The sequence below is a fragment of the Loxodonta africana genome, chromosome 4 (genome assembly GCF_030014295.1).
Source record: "Loxodonta africana isolate mLoxAfr1 chromosome 4, mLoxAfr1.hap2, whole genome shotgun sequence".
Lineage (NCBI taxonomy): Eukaryota > Metazoa > Chordata > Mammalia > Proboscidea > Elephantidae > Loxodonta > Loxodonta africana.
The window spans coordinates 103,361,904-103,388,611 of NC_087345.1; the positions used below are offsets into that span (position 1 = coordinate 103,361,904).

Genomic DNA, 26,708 nt, shown 5'->3' on the forward strand with positions numbered 1-26,708 from the left:
CTATGGGGCTGGAAGTTTTTTATTATAAGGACAAGCAAACCTAGGGGTGTGGTGGGAAAAGGGAGGAGGGGTGGAGGGATAGCAAAGAATTATTTTCTCTAATACAGAAGACCTTTTTTCTATTTATTTACAAAGAGTATCTTCAATTGCAATTTGTGTGAAAGGGTCTGGGACCTTTTGTGAAACTACAGACAAAAAAAAGTGGGGGGGGGGGCACAAAAGACAGATCTGAATGTTTGATACTTTGTTTTCCCCAGTGCTCCTCCCGCTTGTCACTTTCTTCTCTGACCCATTTCTGATTCATTCCGTTCCCTTTTCATATCCATTTTATGTTGATTCCCTGGTCCCTTCTCCTTCTTCCTCTCTCCCTTCTGCCTATCTCAGTATAGCTCTTGGAAACCTCCCTTTTTGTTTGCTGTTCCCCTTGTGGTATCTTCTAAAACCTTAGAGAAGTGATGTATATTCTGAAACTTTGCGAGGATTTTAAGTGACGCTGAGCATGCTCAGTAGCTAGGGCAGGTTTTGTTCGACACCAGCGCCCTGAATCGACCTCTCCAAAAATAGCCATTTAACTCTCCGAACTCGTGTTTAAGGCTGTAACTCGTTTTTCTCTTTCCTTATTTTCAAGGTTCAAAGGGAAACAGCGAGGATTTCAAGGTCCCACCGCCCTCACAGCCAATGAAGAGCCTGGGAGGGAGGAGCTTGGGGCGGCTTGGTGCAGTTCGAGCTTCTGAGGGAATCATCCCCAGTAAATGCACTGGAGTCTGAGTCCTGCTGCATCTGCCACAGCAGAACAAAATAAAAAACAGAAGAGGAGAGATGCTGCAGACTGTGGAACACTGTAGGACTTTCTGAAACATTTGCTGAGAATTCCCGAGGAGCATGATCTTTTAAAACCAATTCTTTTTGAAGCCGATTTGCGTAGCTGGGAAAATGACACATATGCTAAATGCAGCAGCTGATCGGGTCAAATGGACCACCAGATCGACTGCTGCTAAGAGGGCTGCCTGCCTGCTGGCTGCGGCATATGCTCTGAAAACCCTCTATCCTATCATTGGCAAGCGTTTAAAGCAACCCAGCCACAGGAAGAAAAAAGAAGCTTATCCAGCTGCAGAGAACAGACAAACACTGCATTGCACCGAGACCACTTGTAAAACACCTTCGCCTGGAGTGAATGCAGATTTTTTTAAACAGCTACTAGAACTTAGAAAAATTCTCTTTCCAAAAGTTGTGACCACTGAAACAGGGTGGCTCTGCCTCCACTCAGTGGCTCTTATCTCAAGAACCTTTCTATCTATATATGTGGCTCGTCTGGATGGAAAAATCGTGAAAAGCATTGTGGAAAAGAAGCCTTGGACTTTCATCATCAAACTAATCAAGTGGCTTATGATTGCCATCCCTGCCACTTTCGTCAACAGTGCGATAAGATACCTGGAGTGCAAACTGGCTTTGGCCTTCAGAACTCGCCTAGTAGACCATGCCTATGAAACCTATTTTACCAATCAGACTTATTATAAGGTTATCAATATGGATGGGAGACTGGCAAACCCTGACCAGTCTCTTACGGAGGATATTATGATGTTCGCCCAGTCTGTGGCTCACTTGTATTCCAATCTGACCAAACCCATTTTAGATGTAATCCTGACCTCCTATACACTCATCCAGACTGCTACATCGAGAGGAGCAAGCCCAATTGGGCCCACCCTATTAGCAGGGCTTGTGGTGTATGCCACTGCCAAAGTGTTGAAAGCCTGCTCTCCCAAATTTGGTAAATTGGTGGCCGAAGAAGCTCATAGGAAAGGTTATTTGCGGTATGTACACTCCAGAATTATAGCCAATGTGGAAGAAATTGCCTTTTACAGAGGACATAAGGTAAGCTAGAAATTAAGGTAATGAGTGAAATATGAAACTGTTCAAGCTGCCACTGCAGTGCTAGATACCATCTGTTGTACTGTTGATGGACCCACTTCTTTTTCGTTGTAGATTTCTATGACATTTAAGCTTGTATTAAACTATATGCTTCATTACCCTTTTTAATCACAAGCTGTTAAAGAATTATACAGTGTAAATTTTTCTAAAGTTTCATGACTCTAAAAATCAGCCTGCTTAGCCTCAGTTACCCAGATAGACTCAGAATTCCCTCTAAAGCGTTTTCTTAAAACTTAAATCCTAATTTAGTAGGTAGTCCTAAAGCGTTAGAAGAAAAAATATATTTAGAAACGCAGAGTAAGCCCTGTTCGATTCAAATGAAAAATTTAGAGTAGTGTTTGTTGTTGTCATTCCTTTGTTTTTCAAGAGGGGGAAAAAGCATAGAAGACAGTTTTGACAGATTTTGCACAACTAGTCAATGATGGAGTGTCTTCAGCGCTAAGAAGCGCAGGAGGTCATCCACAAAATGGTATTTACATTACTCTTGGTTCACGTTCAGCACCATATTTTGACACAAATACTCTGTTTTTTGAGGGAAAAGCTGAGGTTAGAGAATAAACGGGGAGAGGGATAAAAGGACTTTCAGAATATTGTTTTTAAATATTAAAGATTTTCAACATTAAGTAGGTTCCTAAAATAGTTAACCCAATTACATAAACTACTAGTGTGCAAAGGTAACTTATGAATATTAAATATGACAGAAATCGTAAAGGTGATGCACCTGAAATAATACAAATGAATTAGCAAATAAAATGTTAAGGTATTCTAAAATTAAGGATAGTATTTTGATCACCAAAGAGAATAATTTTTGAAGGATCAGTAATTGTCAAAGTTTTTTTTATAACAGTACCAACCTGAAGAAAAATCAAAGCACATTTAGAATCCCTACTTTAAAATTGACCTCAGATATTATAGTAATCGTATTGATTTGTTATTTTTCTTGAATCACTGCACTCAGCAATGTAAATTATAGTGTACTATAGGCTTCTTGCATAAAACACAAAAATCCAGTAAATTGAGTCAGTTCAAAAGTGGCATCAAATTACATATGTATGTGTCAAGTGTCTGTTTTCAGACATTTTTGGTGTGTTCAAGAAGGATAAGGTTCTAACATTGTTTACTCATATCTTATAGTGTATGATTTAATTTTAATGCCTTATAATTCTTATAATTTTGAAATTAATTATAAAACACATATGTGTTTTATGTTTAACAATATATTTGGTAAGTGGCAAAAGTTGTTTTTAGTTACACAGATGTGATGAAAATAATAATGCATAATTCTGATAGTAATCTGTATTTATTGATAGAATCATAGATAATACTCAATATATTAAGAAAAATGAAATAATATATACATCTCTTTAAAGGAAGCCCTCACACACACAATATCTATAACTTGTGCTGGGTTAATTCTTATCTTCTTTTCCCTCTATAGGTAGAAATGAAGCAACTCCAGAAAAGTTACAAAGCTTTAGCGGATCAGATGAACCTCATTTTATCCAAACGTTTGTGGTATGTGATGATAGAGCAGTTTTTGATGAAGTATGTTTGGAGCAGCAGTGGACTAATTATGGTGGCTGTACCTATTATCACTGCAACTGGCTTTGCAGATGGTGGTAAGGACATTTATGTTCAATCTTAAAAATATGTTTAAGATTGTTTCTCTTGAAGATGTGCTGCTAGTTTTGTGTAAATGAAACTGTGTATATAGCCATTAGTCTGTAGTTCTTAATGGTCAGAAACAATGGCAAACTTTGCAAAGCCCAGTTAAAAGTCCAGTTAATAAGACCAGTAATATGAAGGAAGGAGACAAGTAGCTCAAATGATCTTTCCAGTTCAGAGATATTTCACAGATCCCTGATGCAGTGTTTCTGGGAGTTGACTTTGAGCAGTTTTAATTATATTGCTTAATATAGAAAGATTCTCTAGTTTATACTTAAACTCAAAACAAATTAATACCTTCAGAAAGAATATAACATAACCTCTTCCTATGTGTCATAAACAACCAAACACTTCCGTTCTGCACATCGCAGGCATTTAGTCTATAAATATTCTGTAACTGAATTTGCCCTGGTGTGTGATTTCAAGAGTTGGTTGATGACACTAGGAAACCATGACTGTTGTTTCAGGGAGTGCTCGGTGTCATGAAGCAAGGTCTTGTTTACTTATAGGTAATGCAGGTAATTGCCTGTATAGTATGATTTTATGGTGGTGTTGGGGTGGGGATTGTTAAATTGCAGGCATTTAATATGATCCTGTCAGTGTTTGAAGAGTTTTTACCAATATTTTTCATCCTTTGGGATAACTAAGAAAAAGAGTTGAAAAGGACAATGTTAAAAGATTGTGTAAAACTTGAGGTGAGAGTTAAGGGTCTTAATTGACAAGGACAGAAAGGAGTTAATTGAAAAAGCAGCATTTTCATCTGTTACCCCCAAATAAAACCTCTCTTTCTGTCTCTCCTTAAAAACCACTTGACCAAAATTGGCCTTATTGCTGAATGACTAGACAAAAGCATGGGCTTTATAGTGAGACAGAGCTTGGTTCAAATTTTGGCTCCCTCACTGACTACCTGTATCCTTTTAGTCATGTTAATTAAACTCTGTAAGCCTCAGTTCCCTGATCTGTAAAATGGAAACAGAATGGCTACTTCAGAGGGTTGTTGTGATGATTAAATAGAATGGTGTTTATAAAGCACAGAGTATGTTCTTGATTCATGGTGACAATGTATTACCTGGAAAACAAAAGGCAACATTAGCAATAATGTAATGGAATTCACACTATTTTACAGTTATTTTTGGTATAGAATTAAGGGTTAATAGTTGTTTGAAGTGATCTAATAAAACAAGTAAAAAATACAATATGCTTTGATATTTTGAGACATCACTGCTTTAATCAATTCTTACAAAAAATACTTGTCAAATTTTAGTCATTCATAACCTAAAATGATTGAATTTAGTTCATTAATATTTATCAGTCTTTGTGGTAAGTACCTTAAAACTCAACTGTTGAATGGACAGTGTATTTAGACCATTGAAAAGTCAAATCAATATACTTTAAAACTTACTTTTAAAACATTTACATTGAAAAAGCATTTTTGGTAATTTAGTGTTTTAGTAATTTTAGTATTTTTAGACTTAATCCTTTGATAATAAAAGAAACTACTTTTTTAAAAGTATTTTTAAAAAGGCACTTAAAAGCCTATGGATTTAAGATTAGTTTTACTAAGAAATGTGGCCAAATTGAATCCCTCTTAAGCACGTGGATATTTTAAAAGTTTCTTTTATAAAATATAATGAGGCAACCCAAATGACAAGATTAGGGTGTAGTTTTCTTAGTCAGTGCTTACAAGCAACTGATCTTATTAGAATACCCTGGAGTATTCAACATAAAACAGAGAAAATACAGCTATTAATGGTGACAAATTAACTCTACAGAGACCAGTAAGAAGTAAACAATATATGCAAAGAATCTAACAAACTTACTTCTGTAGATGATGCAATAAGATGTATAAAAATAAATCATACAAATTCTGAAAAATATTAAACATTAAAATTTTAGATTGAAATTATAATAATCAAATTGATGCAAGTAAAACTTTGAATGTCTTAAAGCTTCTTTTCAAAAGAAAATTTTGATACAAAAAAAGCAATATAAGAATTTCATAGAACAAAAAATGAATTGAGATGATAGAACATTATTTTGAAAGTATGCCTCAACATTATTATTTCTAAGGTTCCTGCATATGTTTGTATGTATGCATATGTATATATTTACTAAATATATATGACCTGTAATGACTTAATGCATGAAAATTCTGAGTTACCAATTTACTCAGACAAAATAATTTCATTTTAATTTTCAGGAAATTATGTATCTTCAAAATTAGGTCTTGGAATTACATTGCATATATTCTAACCTTGACTTAATTCTTAATTTACATTATCCCCTGAGTGTCCCTTATGTTAGAAATGAATTAAGTGCCTAATACTATAATATTTTAAAGCAAAAAGAAGTGGAAAAATGGGTAAACAAGAGAGGACTAGCGAAGAAAAATCAGGGAAAACGTAGCATAGAGGAAAGGAAAAGAATAAAGAGCCAAATCATGGCTCTGCTACTTAATAATACAGTCCCTGGGTGGTGCAAATGGTTAAGTGTTCAACTCCCAGCCAAAATGTTAGAGGTTTTAACCTACGCAGAGGTGCCTTGTAAGAAAGGCCTGGCGATTTGCTTCCAAAAGTTTATGGCTGTGAACATCCTACGGAGTGCAGTTTTATTCTGTTTTTAAATACGGGATTGCCATGAGTGGGAATCAGCTTTGGCAACAGGTTTGGTTTGGTTTGGTTTATCCTTGGGAAAATTACATAAACTATATGCTTCAGTTTCCTTATCTTAAATACAGTGATGATATTATATATCTTTCTAAGTTTGGTTATGAAACTAGATATGTTTAATGTGCTTTGACACAGTACTTGGCAAATACTTAGGTAGAAGCAATTGTGTATATTTATTGTATTCTTACCGCGTGAGCTATGAAGTCAGATTACCTGGCTTCAAGTGCTGGCTCTCTGCGTACTAACTTACGACTGGTTTACAGGAAATACTCAATCGATGTTTGCTGATATGGTTATTGTTGTTCTTGTGAAAGGAGCAAGGCATTTGAAAGTGGTTCGGAAGTCGAGGTGAAAATGCAGATAGGAGGAAGAAACTGTATAATTTTGGGGGGAGGAGGGGAAAAGAAAAATATTTCTATAGTAGATTTACTGTACCATCCACCTGCAACACCAAAGGAAATCTTAGGTAAGGACAGGGCTATGTTTATATTCAAGTTCACATTAAGAATTGCATATGGAATCATGCCATTTTCACATCAGAAGAGAAGCTTCAAGTCATCCCAACTCAGAGAGACCCTTTAGGACAGAGTAGAACTGCCCCGTAGGGTTTCCAAGGAACAGCTGGTGGATTCCAACTGCTGACCTTCTGATTAGCATCCATAGTTCTTAACTACTGCGCCATCAGTGCTTCTCTAGAGGCCCAGGCAGGTCTAAAGTTTTGTCTTAAGTCACGTAGTTGATTAGTGGAAGTACCAAGAATGGAAGATACACTATCTCACTCCTAGTGCACTGCTTTTTTTCTACTGTACCATAAACTGCCTCCATGTTAACTATATTGGAACTGATTCTATAAGGAACATAAGTTAGTTTGAGACTAGGTAATTACTGGTACCAAATGGTTGAAAAAGAGACATTGAAATAGTTAATATGTATATATTAATGTCATTTTTTAAAAGATATTGCTCCCTCCTCTTTTTTTTCTTGCTTTGTATTAAGAGAAGAACAAATTATGTGAAGAAAATAGTTACCTGACAGCTATAATCTCTATTGTTACTATTAGCAGCCCACATTTTTTCTCTTTATATCAGGAACAGCTCTGGCAAGGCCAGGCAAAGCTACTTATAGGTCCCTCCTGCCATACCTATCACAGCCACCTGCTGTTAGTTGCCATGGAGTCAATTGTGATTCATGGTGACCCCATGTATTATGGATTGAATTATGTCCCCTCAAAATGTGTGTCAACTTGGCTAGGTCATGATTCCTAGTATTGTGTGATTGTTCACCATTTTATCATCTGATGTGGTTTTCCTATGTGTTGAAAACCCTACCTCTATGATGTTAATGAGGCAGGATTAGAGGCAGTTATGTTAATGAGACAGTACTCAATCCACAAGACTAGGTGTGTCTTGAGTCAGTCTCTTTTGAGATACAAGAGAGAGAAGCGAGCAGGCAGACAGGGGGACCTCGTGCCGTCAAGAATGAAGAACCAGGAGGGAGCGTGTCCCTTGGACCCAGGGTCCCTGTGCTGAGAAGCTCCTAGATCAGGGGAAGATTGATGACAAAGACATTTGCCCAGAGATGGCAGAAAGAGAGAAAGCCTTCCCCTGGAGCCAGCACCCGGAATTCAGACTTCTAGCCTCCTAGAATGTGAGAGTATAAATTTCTGTTTGTTAAAGCCATCCAGTTGTGATATTTGTGCTATAGCAACACTAGATAACTAAGACACCATGTATGCATGAACCCTACTCCATAGGGTTTACAAGGCTGTGACCTTTCAGAAGCAAATCACCAGGATCACCAGGCCTGTCTTCCAAGGGATCTCTGCATGGGTTCGAACCACCAACCTTTCAGCTAGTAGTCTAGGACTTAACAGTTTGCACTACTCAGAGATGTCACCTAGCAGGTAGGACAGAGTGCATCTAAGCTACTAGCACTGCCGATAGTGTCTGCATGTTGGTGATCTGTGATTGTGAGGTGGAGCATCAAAGTAACAACTGAGAGATGTTACTAGTGGACTGGAATGAAGCCCTGCCTGCACCCTAGTAAGATGTTCTTCCAATGAGATTATATCTATAGGTCCTGCTATATTATTATACCTCATATTCCAATACCAAATTATTGAAGTATATTACATTGTGGGTCAATTTGGATATAATTACCCTTCTCTTAGCCAATTAATGGAGCCCTGGTAGTATAGTGATTAAGAGCTCAGCTGCTAACCAAAAGGTCAGCAGTTCAAACCCACCACCTGCTTCTTGGAAACCCTATGGGGCAGTTTTTACCCTGTCCTATAGGGTCACAATGAGTCAGAATCAATTTGATGTCAATGGGTTTGGTTTTGGTTGGCCAATTAATATAGAAGTCATAATACATATCAAAGGTATACTTTCTAAGCTGTAATTAGCTGTGCATTTAAATAGCTATACTTTTTGAAGTAAAGCACATGTGCCAGCAAGGAACAATTACTAGTGTACCTCTCAGTGATGTGTCACAGAGTTAACACATCCACTTAATGACTTCTCCTAAGAAACAGAACCTTACCAGCACCCCAGAAGGCTCTATTGTTTGTCTCCGTCTTATCTCCTTCCTCCACAATAAAGGTAATTGTTACACTGACCCTCTCACCATCAATTTGTAGTTTCTGGTTTTTTAACTTTATATAAGTGGTATTACACCATATGTACTCTTTTGTGGAAGTCCCTGGGTGGTGCAAAGAGTAAACACCCTTGGCTACTAACCAAAAGGTGGGAGGTTAGAATCTGCCCAGAGGTGCTTAAGAAGAAAGTCCTAGTCATCTACTTCCTAAAAATCAGCCATTGAAAATCCTATGAAGTACAGTTCTGCTCTAACACACAAGAGACACATGGGGTCATCATGAGTCAGGATCAACTCAACAGTAGCTAGTTTACTCTCTTGTGACTGGCTTCTTTCAGTCAACATTATGCTTCTGAGATCCATTTGTATTATAGGGTGTGTTTCTCGTTCATTTATTGCTATGTAGTATTCCATTGTATGACTACAGCAGTTTATTCAGTTTAAACATTTGCATTGTATCCATTTGGGGGGGAGGTATTAGAAATAGTGCTGCTGTGAACATTTTTGTACATACCTTTTGGTGCATATAGGCCTTTCTGTGGATATTTACTTAGGAGTAGGACTACTAGATCATAGGGTATGCATATGGTCAGCTTTAGTAGATGTTGTAAAACAGTTTTCCAAAGACGTTCTACCAATTTATATTCCCACAAGCAGTGTATTAAAGTTCTAGTTGCCCCCATGTTCTTGTCAATATTTAATCTTGTCAGTCTTTTTTCATTTTAGCAATTCTCGTATAAGTGTGAATGGTACTTCATTGTGGTTTTAATTTGCATTTCTCTGATAACCCAAAAACTGATAACTAATGAAATTAAGCATTTTTCATTTGCTAGTTGGCCATTTGAATATCCTTTGTTGTGATATGGCGTTGAATCTTTTGCTCTTGTTTAAATTGGATTATTTGATTTTTCCTGTTGATTTGTAAGTGTTCTTATGTGTTCTAGTATGGGTCTTTTGTCAGGGTGTGTGTGTGTGTGTATATATATATACGTGTGTGTATGTATATATATATGCATAGGCACACATCCTGTTACCATTACCATCAAGTCAATTCCAATGCACAGTGACCCTACAGGACAGAGTAGAACTGCCTCATAGGGTTTCCAAGGAGCGCCTAGTGGATTCAAACTGCCAGACTTTTGATTAGCAGCCATGGCTCTTAAGCTCTACACCACCAGAGCTTCCTATACACACGTATGTATATATGTACATACACACACACACACATACACATATAAAAACATCTTTTCCCACTGTATCTTGCCTTTTCACTCTCATAATGGTGTCTAAGAGAAGTTTGTAAGTTTAATATATTCTAGTTTATCAATCTATCAGCCTTTGTCTTTTTGGTTAGTGATTTTATGTCCTGTGTTTTTTTAAGAAATATTTGCCTAACCCAGGGTCATAAAGATATTCTCCTATTTTGTCTTCTAGAAATCTTACTGGTTTTTCATTTCACATTCAGATCTTAAATCCATCTAGAATTGGTTTTTGTATTTGGTGTGAGGTAGATAAGGACATATGTTTTTGCTGAGATGTGAAAGTGACAGATATAAAAATATAAGTATAAGAAATAAACTTAGGTTGTAATACCAGAGGAAAAAAGTACAAAGGAATAGTCTTGGTTTTTAAATTCTTTCTCACCTTTTCAGTCAAATAGCAGCAGATGTGACTGTGTTTCAGCATATACTTACATTTTTATCACAGGTCACATGTAGCAGTAAAGTGAACAGCTATAATGATAAGGGTTAAATCCTTCAATGAAGACCTTTTGACAAAATATCGTTTTAAACATTTGGTGAGGAAAGTAAAATGTGTTGACCCAAATTGCAAAGTACGTGAGTATTTTAGGTCATGGATTTATATCTCTGACACCAAGGAATCTGGCCTTGTCCTGGAGGTCAGGCAGTTGGCTGTCGTATGCATGACAAAATATTACTGGCACTGCTCTCACGGTACCTGCCAAAGCACAACCAGTAGAATAAAAGTCACATGAAATCTGTGGGAGCGCTTCATTTTTTTATTGTTAAAAGCGTGACAAAAATCTAATAGGCCTTAACATGCCACAGTGACATGGAAATTACCGTGCCATATCAAACACCAGTCATTCCGCACTAGTGTTTTTTCTTCTTAACAGAGGCTGTCAATGAAAATTACTTTCCAAACCTTTTTTGACTTCAATTCATAAAATTCCATAACTATTTTAGTTATTAGCCAGATTTTCTATGAGCCAAAATTATTTGGGGTGCTTTAACTGATTCCAGTTCACTATTTTGGTAGCATGCTGAGAAGTCCATGGCACTTTTGTTTTTTAATTGTACTTTAGATGAAGGTTTACAGGACAAACTAGTTTCTCTTTAAATGGTTAGCACATGTATTGTTTTATAACACTGGTTAATAACCCCACAACATGTCTGCACTCTCCGTTCTAGACCTTGGGTTTCCTATTACCAGCTTTTTGTCCCCTCTTGCCTTCTAGTCTTTGCCCCTGAGCTGGTGTGCCCCTTTAGTCTTATTTTGTTTTATGAGCCTATCTAATCTTTGACTGAAGGGTGAACCTCGGGAGTGACTTCATTACTGAGCCAAAAGGGTGTCTGGGGGTCAACTCTCAGGGTTTCTCCAGTCTCTGTCAGGCCAGTAAGTCTGGTCTTTTTTTGTGAGTTATAATTTTTATTCTACATTTTTCTCCAGCCCTTTCTGGGACACTCTGTTGTGATCTCTGTCACAGCAATCCATGGTGGTAACTGGGCACCATCTAGCTGTACTGGACTCAGCCTGGTGGAGGCCATAGTAGTAGATGTGGTCCATTAGTCATTTGGACGAATCTTTACCTTGTATGTTTAGTTTTCTTCATTCTTCCTTGCTCCTGAAGAGGTGAGACCAGTGGAGTATCTTAGATGGCTGCTCACAGGCTTTTAAGACCCCAGATGCTACTCACCAAAGTAGAATGTAGAGCATTTTCTTTATAAACTATGTTATGTCAATTGAGCTAGATGTTCCCTGAGACAATGGTTCCATGGTACTTTTTTTGTGTTTACCTAAATTTCATCACATATTAAAGTTACCTACATTCTGGTTCCAGTCTACGTATCTAATCGTATCTTTTGCTCCTCACTTACACGAGTGCTCATCAGCCTTTTCTTTTTCCTTCTTCAGTGCACGCATCCTAATGGCAGTTCCATAGAACAGTGATTGTTAATAGGGCTAAGAGTGGGTGGGTCATATTATAAAAGGTAACCATGAACTTATGGTGATTTTGATACTCAATGAAATCAGTGCCTGACACCAACCCATACTATGTAGCCTGTTTAGTGTTCAAACATTGGTTGAAATTTCCCTTCTCTGTGCCGTGCTACACTTGTGACCTATCAAAATTGTATGTGGTCACCATGGCTTCCCTCAAAGCCTGTCATCATATAGGCTGCCCTGTTTAGTTGTTTGGGAACTTGTCTTCTCTCTCCTACCGGACTGTAAGCCTCCTAATGGAAGAGTCTGAGTCACATTTGTTGCTGTATGTACCATAGTTCCTTGCCACAGCACATCCAGATAGGTGCTCAGTAAATACGTTAGGTGGATTTTACCTTATGTGATACATGAATCCCTTTAAAAAAATCTAGCTGAGCTGCCTATAAGTAATTCAATCTGAACATATCTTGTAGTCATATCAGGACACAAGTTATGTATTTGCATTGTTATAGGGGGAAAAAAACCTTTACATTGAGATAAATCAGGGAGAAATACCAAAATGGACCTACTGCTATCTTATTTTGTTGCTAATTTCTTTATTAATTTACAACATTTAATTTATTACTTTGGAGATAATTTATAGAAGGAATGGGTAGAGAATCAATTTGATGGAAAGGTTAAAGTCATGGCCTGGAGAAAATAATTTTGAAGAACAACACTAAATTTGCTTATGTATACAATAATAGCAGTAATTACTAAAGAAAATAATAATAGCTGACATTTAGAGCACTTACCATGGACCATGTAATGCGCTAATACTTCATTTGTATTTCACCTTTAAGCCTCACAACAGCCCTTTTAGGCAGGGTTGTTTGAGATAGCACTGTTATTTCCCTCATCTAACAGATGAGAAAATAGTTTTAGAGAGGATAAATGGTTTACCCTAGGTCACATAACCAGTGGGTAGTAGAGTCTGGATTCAAACTTAGTCTGACTCCTAAATTTTTTTTTGTTTGTTTATTTATTGGGCTTTAAGTGAAAGCTTACGAATCAAATCAGTCTCTCATACAAAAACACATACACACCTTGCTATGTAACCCTAGCTGCTCTCCCCCTAATGTGACAGCACATTCCTCCTCTCCATGCTGTATTCCCCGTGTCCACTCAACCAGCTCCTTTCCCCCCTGCCTTCTCATCTCCCCTCCAAACACAGACTGCCCACATAGTCTCATGTGTCTACTTGGGCCAAGAAGCTCACGCCTCACCAGTATCATTTTCTGTCTTACAGCCTGAAGAGTTGGCTTTGGGAATGGTTTCAGTCTTGGGCTTAGAGAGGGCCTGGGGGCCATGGCCTCTGGGGTCCCTCCAGTCTCAGTCAGACCATTAAGGCTGGTCTTTTTATGAGAATTTGAAGTCTGCGTCCCGCTGTTCTCCCACTCCATTAGGGATTCTTTGTTCTGTTTCTTCTCAGAGCAGTCATTGATGGTAGCCAGACACCATCTAGTTCTGCCAGTTGCAGGCTGATGTTGACTCCTAACTTTTAGTCATAATTCTGCATTGACAGTAATTTAGAATTTTTATCTATACATCTACCCACCAATCCATCCATCCATTCATCCAACCATCCGTCCATCCATTCAATACATGCTAAGGAGTACTATGTGCTAGATGCTATGCTAAGTACTGGAAATAAAGAATAAAACTCACAGTCTTGACCCTCAGGGAATTTAGTCTTTCGGAAGAGACATGAATTTTCAGAAGAAGCTGTATTATTATCTCCTTCTTCAAATTCCTTCTTGATCTTGGACTGTAGGGTAATGGTTTGTCGAGACAGGTGGACCAAGTTTAGATTATAAGGGTGAGCAATTTCCATTTCTTTTAAAGAAACTACACCGGCAATGTTTGCTTAAACTCAAGTTAAAGTATTTTGTTGTTCAGATCAGCTATAATAATGGCAAGAAGTTGGATATGGAATGCATTGAAAGAATGCTAAATGAAAATAGTCTCCTTCCTATAGATTTAATTGTTCTAAATCTTCTAGAAAAGTAATCAAAGAAAGCTTTAAAGAAGATCTGGCACATGAAGTGTATTTTTAATAACATTATATTTTTAGGAGGTTGCTGATACTAATTAGAAGGTAATATGTGATTGTTTTAGCCACGATTTAATTTGTATAAAATTAAGCATTTGGCTACTTGAAAAAACTCAATTGTTTTGTAATTGCTTTTAGATTTAGAGGATGGCCAGAAACAAGCTATGGTTAGTGAACGGACAGAAGCCTTTACCACTGCTCGAAATTTATTGGCCTCTGGAGCTGATGCTATTGAAAGAATTATGTCTTCATACAAAGAGGTATTTGTATTTTTTGTCAATTTGATCAAAATAATTTATACAAAATCAGGCAAAATGTAAATTACCAAATATACTTAGGATTTTGCAAACATTTCTTTAGTAACAATTGCAAAGAATGTCTTCAAGATTAAAGGCAACAACTTCCAAATATTTTGCTGCTAATACCCTTGAATTTTTACACTATTAGTTATTCGTTTTTGTCTGTTTTTAACTTAAAAATTTAAATAAAATCTTCCTTAGTTGTGAACTGTGGAACCAAAAAGTGCCAAGATTTCTTGTTGCAGTATTTACAAATTACATGTCCGTGATCGAGTGCCTTAAAGTGTTTGTGTCTGTGTTTCATCATCTGTAAAGTGGGGATAATGATAGCAATGACTTTGTAGACCTGTTGAAAGTAAATACACATAGAATGCTTAGTACACATTAAGCACAATAAATGTTAGCTAATTAGTAAGGAACACCAGTGGCATAGTGGTTAAGTGCTCGTCTACTAACCTAAAGGTTAGTGGTTTGAGCCCACCAGCTGCTCAACGGGAGAAAGATGTGGCAGCCTGCTTCTGCAAAGACTGCAGCTGTAGAAATTGTATGGGGCAGTTCTGCTCTGTCTTATAGGGTCTATATGAATTGGAGTCCACTTGACGGCAACGGGTTGGAATATTGTTAGTAACATACTTGTAAACTTGTACTTATCTTCATGACAATTCAAGCCTTATCAACTGCATACAAAATCTTGCTATTCTACCCTCCTGTCACCTTCCCTGAGGAGTTTTGGGTGTTCCTTCCCTGTGTTCACAGTACATGGGGTACTTTGCCGCATTATAATTCTCTATCTTCTGCACCTAACCCTAAGCTCGTTGAAATCAGGGACTGTCTTACTCATCTTTATATTCCCAATATCCATGTTAATGCTTGGAATATAGTATATAGTCAGTAAGCATTTATTGAAAGAATTCTGTTAAAATCTGTAGATATCTCAGGTTTAAGCTTGAAAGTCACTTTTTTCAATCCAGATATTGTATAATATTCCCATGGACAGTCATTCTCACCAATATTAATTACTGTTGTGGCATTTATATCAGTATAAATTGCTGGAGCACTGTGATAAATTTAGCTGCCTGTTAAGTCAACTGTGAATAAACCATATAAAAAAGTTAGAAATTTTATGATTTGTTGACAGAACTTTTCAGTCCATAACAACTGATTTATTGAATCAAGTTTTTTGTTTTTTGTTTTTTTTTAAATAAAACCAATTATTTAGGACCATATAGTGAAAACAGCTACATTTTTAGAAACTTTTCAAATAATAGTTTTGATAGCTTGGAGATATAGTCTTTGGGATAGGTTTTTTGATGTAATAAATTGTTAAGATTAAATGACAAATCAAGAGTTTGTTGTCTCACATTTAAATACTTTGCATGAATTAGTTTTTCCAGATTGTCTCCAATTCAACAAATGATTGTGTTTTCCTTTGTTTTGCCTGAATGTACTTTGAATCATAGAATGTTTATTTCTAAAGAATCTTATTACTGCTGTGATAGTACATGAAAGTATCATGCCTTCTCCACTAGCTCCAGAGGGACCAAGGTTCCTTTTTAGAGTTAAGGTCCCAGGGAAAATTCCCTGTCTTGTATCCCAAAGTAATCTGTCCACAGGCATATTCTCAGTTTTTTTCAGGCACCCCTTCCCTCCCTGGCCCCCAATCTCATTCCACTAACTCATCGCTGCCTGTCTTTTCTTTATTTGACCTCTACTTTTGGTTTTAGAATGTGTAGTTTTTTTTTTTTTTTTTTCCTATGCAAATATATTTACCCAGGTTTCTATTTAACCTGGATTTTGTTAATTGTTAGCTATAGTCTCCTCTCCTTGGGAACTCAGGAAGTTCTTCTAGATAGCATTTTAGAAATTAGCCTTTAAATGGCCATAACAATAACATGTAGAAGTGAAATACTAGCATAATTACAGACCACTCACTCAGTAGAGACATATTATAGAAGGCTTTAAAAAATAATGCCTACTCATTTAAAAAAAAAAAAAATTTTTTTTTTTATTTACTGCTTATTTTTGCACACATGAAAACCTGAGTGTCAGCGTTGTTGTATTATTCTATACTTCATTACTTAAAAGGTATTTATTCGAAGCCTGCCTTGCTTATTGGTACCAATTTCCTAGTAAATATTTCTATAAGGGAGTGGTCTTCGTGGTTTCCTTTTCACTTAGAAGGCTAGTTTTGATAGATAAGTCACCTTTCACAGTCCCCTGATAACAAGGTGTTTTCATTAATAGAAAAACGGTAGGAGACTCAGCCCAAACTAGACAGCTGGCAGGATAGGAGCGAACACCATTCGGTTGACCTTTATGGACTAATGCAGAACTTTATCTCATTTCATCCTATGATCTCTTCTAGGAAAAAAATTTTCATATTTCATGTTTTCTTTGGGCATGTAAATCATGTTTGGCTTGAAAAAAAGCTGGATTGTGGGATTTGGACTGAAAAGGATTTGAAGCTTTTCACTGAGCTCCCTCTCAATATAGTATCTTCTAACAGGGATATTTTGACAATCAATTTAGCCCGGAACACTCATTTCACAATAAGGAAAAGTGTACTTTTATGAAATAGAAAAAAGTTACCAAAGATTGAGGTTCATTGCTTCACTGAATGAACTTAAGCTTTCGCAAAAATTTTAATTGTCTGGGAGTAAACTTTTTCATGTAATTGGTACCAAATCAGAAATTTAACTGAAAGACCCTTAAGTCTCACTAATACTCTGATATATTTACATTTCATTTTGAACTCTGACATGAGTAATTTTTTAATGTTTTTTATAATTCTAATCAAACCTACATTGACATTGTGCTATATTGCCACTTTGGTAAGCTTTTTACTACCTTGTTTTGGTGTCAGATATCTGTTTCTCATGTAAAATTAAATAGAATCCTTAAAGTCACATCTAGAAACTTACATGATTACATGTTTAATAGCCTGTCTTGGGTAAGAGTCTGTTTCTCTGTGTTTTTTTTTAGATCACTGAATTAGCAGGCTATACTGCTCGAGTGTACAATATGTTTTCAGTCTTTGATGAAGTGAAAAGAGGCATTTATAAGAGAACTGTTGTTGTTCAAGAGCCAGAAAACCATAGTAAGAATGGAGCTAGCATAGAATTACCCCTCAGTGACACCTTGCCAATCAAAGGTATTAAACTCAAGTGTTTTCCATTTATCCTCAATTTAAGTGTTTATCAGCAGAATCATAAGATAGCAATATATGTTATTTTTATTTAGGATAAAATTTTTAGCATTATTTTCGGAAACTGCATATACGGCAGATGAGTTGTTTGCTTTTAAAAAATGACTAACAAATTAGATATAATCCTACCTGGTTCTTCATATCCTGTATTTTAAAACATAAGTATGATTATCACATTTTACAAAATGCTGTTATTCTAAGTTTTAATTCTCTTTTTTAAAGCACTAGGTTTTTTGTAGGAAAGGTTGATTTAGAGAAATAGCTATAATAAGCATGCTGAATTGTATCAGGTAAAGTTTAGGTTTACTCTCATTATGTTGTTGACATTATATTATTATAAAATAGTGTTTCTGCGAAAGATTTTCCAAATAGATATGCCAGAATGTCCAAATTTACATTGAAGTTTGCTTCAGATATAGATATATTTACATTTGTTTCTATGATTCATTACTGTGAACTCATGTCTATAATGAATTTATCTGTTATGCTACATTATATTGTATTTTAAGTTGTTTAATAATAATATGTGATAGCTTTTATAACTTAAACTATTTCTTGTAGGAAAAGTTATCGATGTGGATCATGGAATTGTTTGTGAAAATGTTCCCATAATTACACCAACGGGAGAAGTGGTGGCTTCCAGGCTAAACTTCAAAGTAAGATGATATTCGAGAATCTTCTGGTTGTTGCCATCACACTAATACAAAACAACTCAGAATTCATGTACCTTATGTTAAATACTTGGAGGAGCATATGGAAAGGAGGGGAAATCAAGAAAGGTATGCACAGTGGCTCAATTATAGAAGCAGTTACTTCCTCAGAAAGCAAAGAGAAAGAGAAATTTGATTTCTACTGCTTTTTTGCCAGGTTGAAAATCAGAGTTACAGTGAGTGCACTGACAGTCTATACAAGGTAACTTTTGAGAAAATAGGAAATTTCCTCAGAAATTAATATCTGGAAATAAATTTTATTAGTATTTTTCTTAAAGGAATTATTCAAAATATACAAGCCTAATGTAAAATATTTACTAAAATATTAGGATAGAGGTTATTAGCAAATTTACTTCTATTAATACACATTCTCTATCTTTAGTCTACATTTGAAATAATCATATCTAATATTAATATATCACATGGGAGTAAAATTTTGCTGAAGATCATTCAAAAGTGGTTGCAGCAGTGCATGGACAGGGAACTTTCAGAAATTCAAGCCGGATTCATAAAAGGATTCAAAAGAGGATGTTGAACGAGCGATATCATTGCTGATGTTAGATGAATCTTGTCTAAAAGCAGAGAATACCATAAAGATGGTTACCTGTATTTTATTGACTATCCAAATGCATTTGACTGTGTGGCTCATAACAAATTATGAATAAAAATTGTGAAGAATGGAAATTTCAGAACACTTAATTGTGCTCATGCAGAAACTGTACATAGACTAAGAGGCAGTCGTTCGAACAGAACAAAGGGATACTGAGTGGTTTAAAATCAGGAAAGGTGTGTATCTTTCACCAAACTTATTCGACCTGTATGCTGACCAGATAATCTGAGAAGCAGGACTACATGCAGAGGAATGCAGCATCAGGATTGGAAGAAGACTCATTAACAACCTGCGACATGTAGATGACACAACCTTGCTTGCTGAAAGTGAAGAGAACTCGAAGCACTTACTGATGAAGATCAAAGACTGCAGCCTCCAGTGTGAATTCCACCTCAACATAAAGAAAACAAAAATCCTCACAACTGGACCAATAAGCAACATCAACAAAAATAGAGAAAATACTGAAGTTGTCAGGGGTTTCAGTTTACTTGGATCCATAATCAATGCCCATGGGAGCAGCAGTCAGGAAATCAAAAAGATATTGCGTTGGGCAAACCTGCTGCAAATGATCTCTTTAAAGTGTTAAAAGGCAAAGATGTCACTTTGAAGAGTAAGGTGTGCCTGGGCCAAGCAACGGTATTTCAATCACCTCATATGCATGAGAAAGCTGGGCAATGAATAAGGAAGATCAAAGAAGAATTGATGCCTTTGAATTGTGGTGTTGGCAAAGAATGTTGACTATACCATTCACTGCCGGAAGAATGAACAAATCTATCTAGGAAGAAGTACAGCCAGAATGCTTCTTAGGAGCGAGGATGGCAACACTTGATCTCACATACTTTGGACATGTTTTCAGGAGGGACCAGTCCCTAGAGAAGAACATCATGCTTGGTAAAGTAGAGGGTCAGCAAAAGAAGAAAACCCTCAACGAGATGGATTGACACAGTGACTGCAACAGTGGGCTCAAGCATAGCAACAATTGTAAGGATGGTGCAACACCAGGCAGTGTTTCGTTCTGTTGTGTGTGGGGTTACTATGAGCCAGAATCAACTCGATGGCACCTAATAACATCTAATATTAGGAAAAAATATTCAGAAGATTCATGAATGAGAGTTTAGTTTTTAATTCTGTTGAGAATAAAAGTTATTTATATTTAATATTCTACATCTTGATTGCAAAAACTAAGATGTGAAACTAATAAACCTGAGGCACGGATTTAAAGCATTGTAAAATTCGATCATACATTTTAGAATTCAAACACAAAATAATTTGCTGACAAGTATTAATGACTGTAATGAAGGCAGTTGAGCTTAGTTCAAAGACATGATTGGACTGGATAATAAGAATTCCAAACCTGACAGTGTATGTACTAATGATTTTAGGATGGATCTTAGTCCATAATCATTAAAATGTATTTGCAAAGGACTAAGGGTGCTAGCAAATTAAAGGAGATGAGAAGCACTGAACAGGGAATCCTGTGTTAATAAATTTAATAGAAATTGTGTTTTAACTACAATTGGTCAGGCCTTTTAATTTTTTCATTTGTAGACCTAGAGAACTAACATATAGATCTTAGATGGTGGTTTGATTATTAGGATCTGAACATGAGTACCAGTTAGGTATTAGCGATGCGTCATAATCTTAGTAGATTCAAATAAAACTAATTCAGGAATGCTACATGGAACATTTAATTATTTATTAATAGGCTAGCAATTTGTAATTTACGGCTTCTTGTAGAGTTTTTCTCAGGTTGGGCTTTTTGTAGAGTTTTTGTGTCAAGTTTTTTTGTCAAAATTAATTCTTGTTCCATTTATTAGAGTCTTGCATTGTGCAACCTGTTTAGCTATAGTATTGTAGATATATCACACCTTTTTTTTTTAATTACCCATTCAGAATTCAGTTTTCTTTTTATATAAAATTAATAAAATAATTCTTTATCTAGTGAAAGTATCAAATTTTGAAGTGCTACAAAGATACGTTATTATAGTACATTGTTTTTTATAATCATTATTTCTGACTCAGGTAGGGACTTACATTTAAATTCTTAGGTCCCCAAGAATATAATAATAATTTCTGTTTCATCTACATTGATTGAAAACTAAACAGGTTTTTAGAGGCAAATGTTCTCACTCTTTTGTTGATGCTTTGGAATTAAAAAGGACATTTGGAAAACATTTATGCTCCTACTAAATAAAATGTCCTAATTCTCTCTATGGAGCCCTGGTGGTTCAGTGGTTAAGAGACTGGCTGCTAACCAAAAGGTCAGGAGTTCAAACCCACTAGCTGCTCCACAGGAGAAAGATGTGGCAGTCTGCTTTCGTAGAGATTTACACAGCCTTGGGAACCCTATGGGGCAGTTCTGCTCTGTCCTTTAGGGTTGCTGTGAGTCAAAATTGACTGAGCGGCAGTGAGTGGGTGGTGGAATCCACTCTATAGTCAAAGAGCACAAGCAAATCGTAAAATTAGTTCTTTCTAGGTTCTTCCCAGAATTTTCTTTTATCTTTATTCTCTCAAAATAGAATTTCAGTTTGGCTATGTTTTAGAAGAAAAATATCTGTGATCAGATTTTATAGACTCAAGTTCGCTCTTATGTTCTTTGTCATAACTGTCATCACTGCCTGGAACGCTCTTGTGCAGAACTTTACAGGCTGCTGCTTGTCGCTCATGCCTTAGCTGAAATGCCACCTCCTCAAAAAGGACTTCTTGTAACCAGGAAATTCAAGGAAGCCCCACAACCTCGTAACCCCATCAACTTTCCCTAACACATCTTCCTGCTTTGCTGTTTCACTAATAGCATTTATCATTACCCAATTTTTTGTTCAAGTGTTTTTTGCTGTCTCTCCCATTGGAATGTAAATTCCATAGAAGAGGGTCCTTGTCTTGGGCAACACTCTATCCCCAGTGCCTAGAAGACTGTCAGGCACATGGTAGATATTCAGTCAGTGTTTGCTGAGGAAATGTCTGATTATTTAGACAGAATATGAATTTGAACCGCATTTTGCCTTTACATAAAAACAAAAACAAAACCCAGTGCTGTGGAGTCCATTCCGACTCATAGAGACCCTACAGGACAGAGTAGAACTGCCGCATAGAGCATCAAAGGAGCACCTGGTAGATTCAAACTGCCGACCCTTTGGTTAGCAGCCATACCACTTAACCACTACACCAGCAGGGTTTCTAGCTTATTATACACATTCCCAGTTCTTTTACCTAGCCTCCATCCCAACTCTCCTTTCTTTCTTCCTTCGTCCTTCCCTTCCTCCCTCCCTTTATTCTACAAAAGAATTTGAGCTCGTGTCATATGCAGCACAGGAATCATGAAGGATAGACATGGAACTGGTACCTTAATAGTGATAAAATGCTAGTAATATAAAGTTTTCAGTATGATGTATTCAACATCTTTGATACTTGGATATTTGTATTCACACTATTCAGAGCTATACCTTCAGACATCCTGTAGATTTCTGCCTCCCATACTTTCACATTATGTTCATTTTTTATGTTTGATTTTAAAATATGTGAGATCAGTGGGAGCAATTCAAATTTTTTAATGGTGTTCCCAGTTATTGTTCTTCATGGTACACTGGAGATACCCTAAGAGTGTCTCAATTTTATTGAGTAGAATTGGGAACTCATAAATTTAACTGTTTAAAAGATAAATAAGGTAGAAGATTCTAAAGAGAAGCATCTGCTAGATAACGGGTAAATAACCTTAGCTTTTTAGAATGAATGCATATGTATTTTAATTTATCCCTAGCCATAAAACTGAATTACAGTCCTCTTGCTTTCGTCTGTGTTGGTTTGTAAATTTCTCCATCTGTGAATAACACAGAATTAGAATCATCTTATCTCTCTATGAGTTGGAATTGACTCCATGGCAATGGGTTTGGTTTTTTGGTTTCTCTCTCTCTGATTCTGGGCTTTTATAATTTCTGTGACATTTTAGACTGCTAAAATACAAAATTACACAATCTGACTAACTCAGGATTCTCGTGCTTTATAGCTGATAACTTCAGTTGACTTAAATTGTATTTGAATTCAGTATAAATTTAATCAAATATTAATATAAATAATGTAAGATTTAATATATTTTAATTTAAATTTTTATGGTTTGTCTTACTTCCCGTGTGTTTATAGTTCTTAAAATGTCTAAAGTGTCCGATAACAAGACATCAATTATAATTTTGGAAACCTAGTGCTTATTCCAAGGAAATCTATTTTTTTGGGAATTAAAATATTTTTTGGTGCTTTTAGCTTCTGAGCGTAGCCAAAGCCAAACTTGATGTTCTTAGCCCTAATATATTTTTCTTTGATTCCTTACCCATCCTAGATTGTCATGTGTTTGAAAGTTGTGTTTGTTTTTTTTTTAACAAATCACTTTTAAATGCTGACAAGTAAAATAATTCTTAAAAACTGCAGTTTATAATTTTATTTCTTACTTTAGGTACAAGAAGGAATGCATCTTTTAATAACTGGTCCCAATGGTTGTGGGAAAAGTTCTCTCTTTAGAATTTTAAGTGGACTGTGGCCTGTGTATGAAGGAGTCCTCTATAAACCACCTCCTCAGCATATGTTCTATATTCCACAAAGGTATGTAATTTTTTACACCACAAAAACCAATTTCCTCTTGCTCTTGTATTTTCTTGATTCCTTAGGCTCTTCAGTTTATGCATTTTTATGGGGTGTTTTCCTTGAGAGAAGCTATGAAGGAAATAAAAATTCAATTATTCCAAAAAGTTTTATTACTTGCTTTGATTATAATAGTGTCCAAGACAATACCACCTTTCATTTTCATGTCCTTCTAGATACAAAAAATACTCAAAGACTACAACTGTTAGTCTCTGTAATTGCAGGCTATTCCAAAGAATAATTATTTTGCCTTAGATGTCAGATTATCTCTTTTCAGAGAAATACTTGTCCTTAGATGTATACTGATCACGAAATCATGCTACATACATTCATATGCTCTGAAATTGTATATTTATGTTTAAAATTCTCTGTATTTTATTTTATTGTATTTATTTTATTTTTATTGTACTTTAGATGAAGGTTTGCAAAGCAGCCCAATTTCTCATTAAAAAATTAATACACATATTGTTTTGTGATGTTGGTTGCCAACCCCATGACCTATCAACACTCTCTGCTTCTCTACCTTGGGTTCCCCATTACCAGCTTTCCTGTCCCCTCCTGCTTTCTTGTCCTTGCCCCTAGGCTGGTGTGCCCATTTAGTCTAGTTTTGTTTTATAAGCCTGTTTAATCTTTGGCTGAACCTGAGGAGTGACTTCATCACTGAGCCCTAAGCGTGACCGGGGGCCGTATTTTCTGGGTTTCTCCAGTCTCTGAGACTAGTGAGTCTGGTCTTTTTTTTGGTGTGTGTGTGAGTTAAAGTTTTGTTCTACATTTTTCTCCAGCTTTTTCCGGGACCCTGTGTTGTGATCCCTGTCAGAGCAGTCAGTGTTGGTAGCCGGGCACTATCCGGTTGTGCTGGACTCAGTCTGATGGAGGCAGTGGTAGTTGTGGTCCATTAGTCCTTCGGACTAATCTTTCCCTTGTATCTCTGGTTTTCTTCATTTTCCCTTCCTCCCAAAGGGGTGTCTTAGATGGCCACTTACAGGCTTTTAAGACCCCAGACATTACTCATCAAAGAACAATGTAGAAATTTTCTTTATAAGCTGTGTTATGCCAGTTGAGCTAAATATTCCCTGAAACAATGGTCCCCACATCCCTCAGCCCAGGAATTTGGTTCCTCAGGGAGTTTGGGTGTGTCTATGGAGCTTCCATGACCTTGTCTTGGACAAGTTCTGCTGGCTTCCCCGATATTGTATACTGCCTTACCCTTCACCAAAGTTGCCGTTTGTCTATTTAGGTTTTTCCTCCCACCCCTACCCTCCCTTGTAATCATCAAAGATTGTTTCTTTTCCTGTGTAAACCTTTTCATGAGTTTTTATAGTAGTGGTCTCAAACAATATTTGTCCTTTTGTGATTGACTTATTTCATTCAGCATAATCCCCTTCAAATTCTTCCATGTTGTGAGATGTTTCACAGATTCATCACTGTTTTTTATCATTGCGTAGTATTCCATTGTGTATACGTACCATACTTTGGCTATCCATTCATCTGTTGATAGGCCCCTAGGTTGTTTCTGCCTTTTTGCTGCTGTGAACAGTGCTGCAGTGAACATGGGTGGGCACATGTCTATTCATGTGATGACTCTTATTTTTCTAGGATATATTCCTAGGAGTGGGATTGCTGGATCATATGGTATTTCTATTTCTAGCTTTTTAAGGAAGCACCATATCATTTTCTTAAATGGTTGTATCATGTTATATTCCCACCAGCAGTGTATAAGAATTCCAGTCTCCCTGCAGCCTCTCCATCATTTGTTATTTCCTGTTTTTTCGATTCTTGCCAGTAATATCGGGGTGAGATGGTATTTCATTGTAGTTTTGATTTGCATTTCTCTAATTACTAGTTATGACAAGCATTTCCTCATGTGTTTCTTAGCCACTTTAATGTCTTCTTTGGTGAAGTGTCTGTTCATATCCTCTGCCCATTTTTGATTGGATTATTTGTCTTTTTGTTGTAGAGATATTGGATTTTCCTGTAGATTTTAGAGATTAGACCTTTGTTAGATTTGTCATAGCCAAAATTTTTTTTCCCAGTCTGTAAGTTCTCTTTTTACTCTTTTGATGAAGTCTTTCGATGAGCATAAGTGTTTAATTTTTAGAAGATCCAAGTTATCTAGCGTATCTTCTCAAGTTTGTGTGTTGTTATTTTTTGTTTGTATCCTGTTAATGCCATATATTAGGGCCTCTAGCATCGACCCTATTTTTTCTTCCATGATCTTTATGGTTTTTCGTTTTCTATTTAGGTCTTTGATCCATTTTGAATTAGTTTTTATGTGTGGTGTGAGGTATAGGTTCTGTTTCATTTTCTTTTGTAGATAAGCATCCAGTTTTGCCAGCACAATTTGTTAAACAGACTGTCTTTTCCCTATTTGATGGACTTTGGGCCTTTGTCAAAGATCAGGTGACCATAGGTGGATGGCTTTACATATGGGTTCTCAGTTCTGTTCCATTGGTCAATGTGTCTGCCATTATACCAGTACCAGGCTGTTTTGACTACTGTAGCTGTATAGTAGGTTCTAAGATCAGGTAGTGCCAGTCCTCCTACTTTATGCTTCTTCTTCAGTAGAGCTTTACTTATCCAGGGCCTCTTCCCTTTTCATATAAAATTAATAATTAGTTTTTCCATCTCTTTAAAAAATGCTCTTGGTATTTGGATGGGATTGCATTGCATTTGTAGATTGCTTTGGGTAGAATTGACATTTTCACAATGTTAAATTTACCTATCCGGGAGCATGGTATGTTTTTCCATTTTGTAGGTCTCTCTTGGTTTCTGCAGTAGTCGTTTGTAGTTTTCTTTGTGTAGATCTTTTACCTCCCTGGTTAGATTTATTCCTAAGTAAGATTCTTTGTATTTTAGTCTTTATTAGAGTTATGCCATCTGATTAATTAATGATTTAAAACTAAATTAAAATTGTTTTATGCTAAGAATGAGTTTAAAGTGGACATAAAAATATTTAAAAAGAAAATTGTCTCTTCTGAAGTCTTTAACCATCTTCCCCCATAACAATTTAGAAATTTTGAAACACAAAGTTGTGCGTTTGAGAATCTGGAATATTCATTATGGAAGAGAGAAAATGAAGTTTGAAGAAGAGAACAGGCTCATCTGGCCCAGTAATTCTT

At 36.2% G+C, this 26,708-nt stretch overlaps 1 protein-coding gene across 4 annotated transcripts in view; it reads left to right on the forward strand.

Moving 5' to 3' along the window:
• The first annotated feature begins 933 nt into the window (after window positions 1-933).
• The window catches only part of ABCD2 (ATP binding cassette subfamily D member 2), an 88,992-nt gene continuing 63,217 nt past the window's right edge, over window positions 934-26,708 (forward strand). Inside the window, exons 1-7 of one of the 4 annotated variants that reach the window (XM_023555334.2) lie at window positions 934-1,872; window positions 3,368-3,548; window positions 9,031-9,053; window positions 14,283-14,396; window positions 17,418-17,586; window positions 18,202-18,296; window positions 23,405-23,550. In XM_023555334.2, coding sequence (XP_023411102.1) covers window positions 934-1,872; window positions 3,368-3,548; window positions 9,031-9,053; window positions 14,283-14,396; window positions 17,418-17,586; window positions 18,202-18,296; window positions 23,405-23,550 — 1,667 coding nt within the window. Of the gene's footprint in view, window positions 1,873-3,367; window positions 3,549-9,030; window positions 9,054-14,274; window positions 14,397-17,417; window positions 17,587-18,201; window positions 18,297-23,404; window positions 23,551-26,708 lie in introns of all 4 variants that reach the window. The other 3 variants (XM_064284390.1, XM_003405379.4, XM_064284391.1) reach the window with 3 other exon arrangements.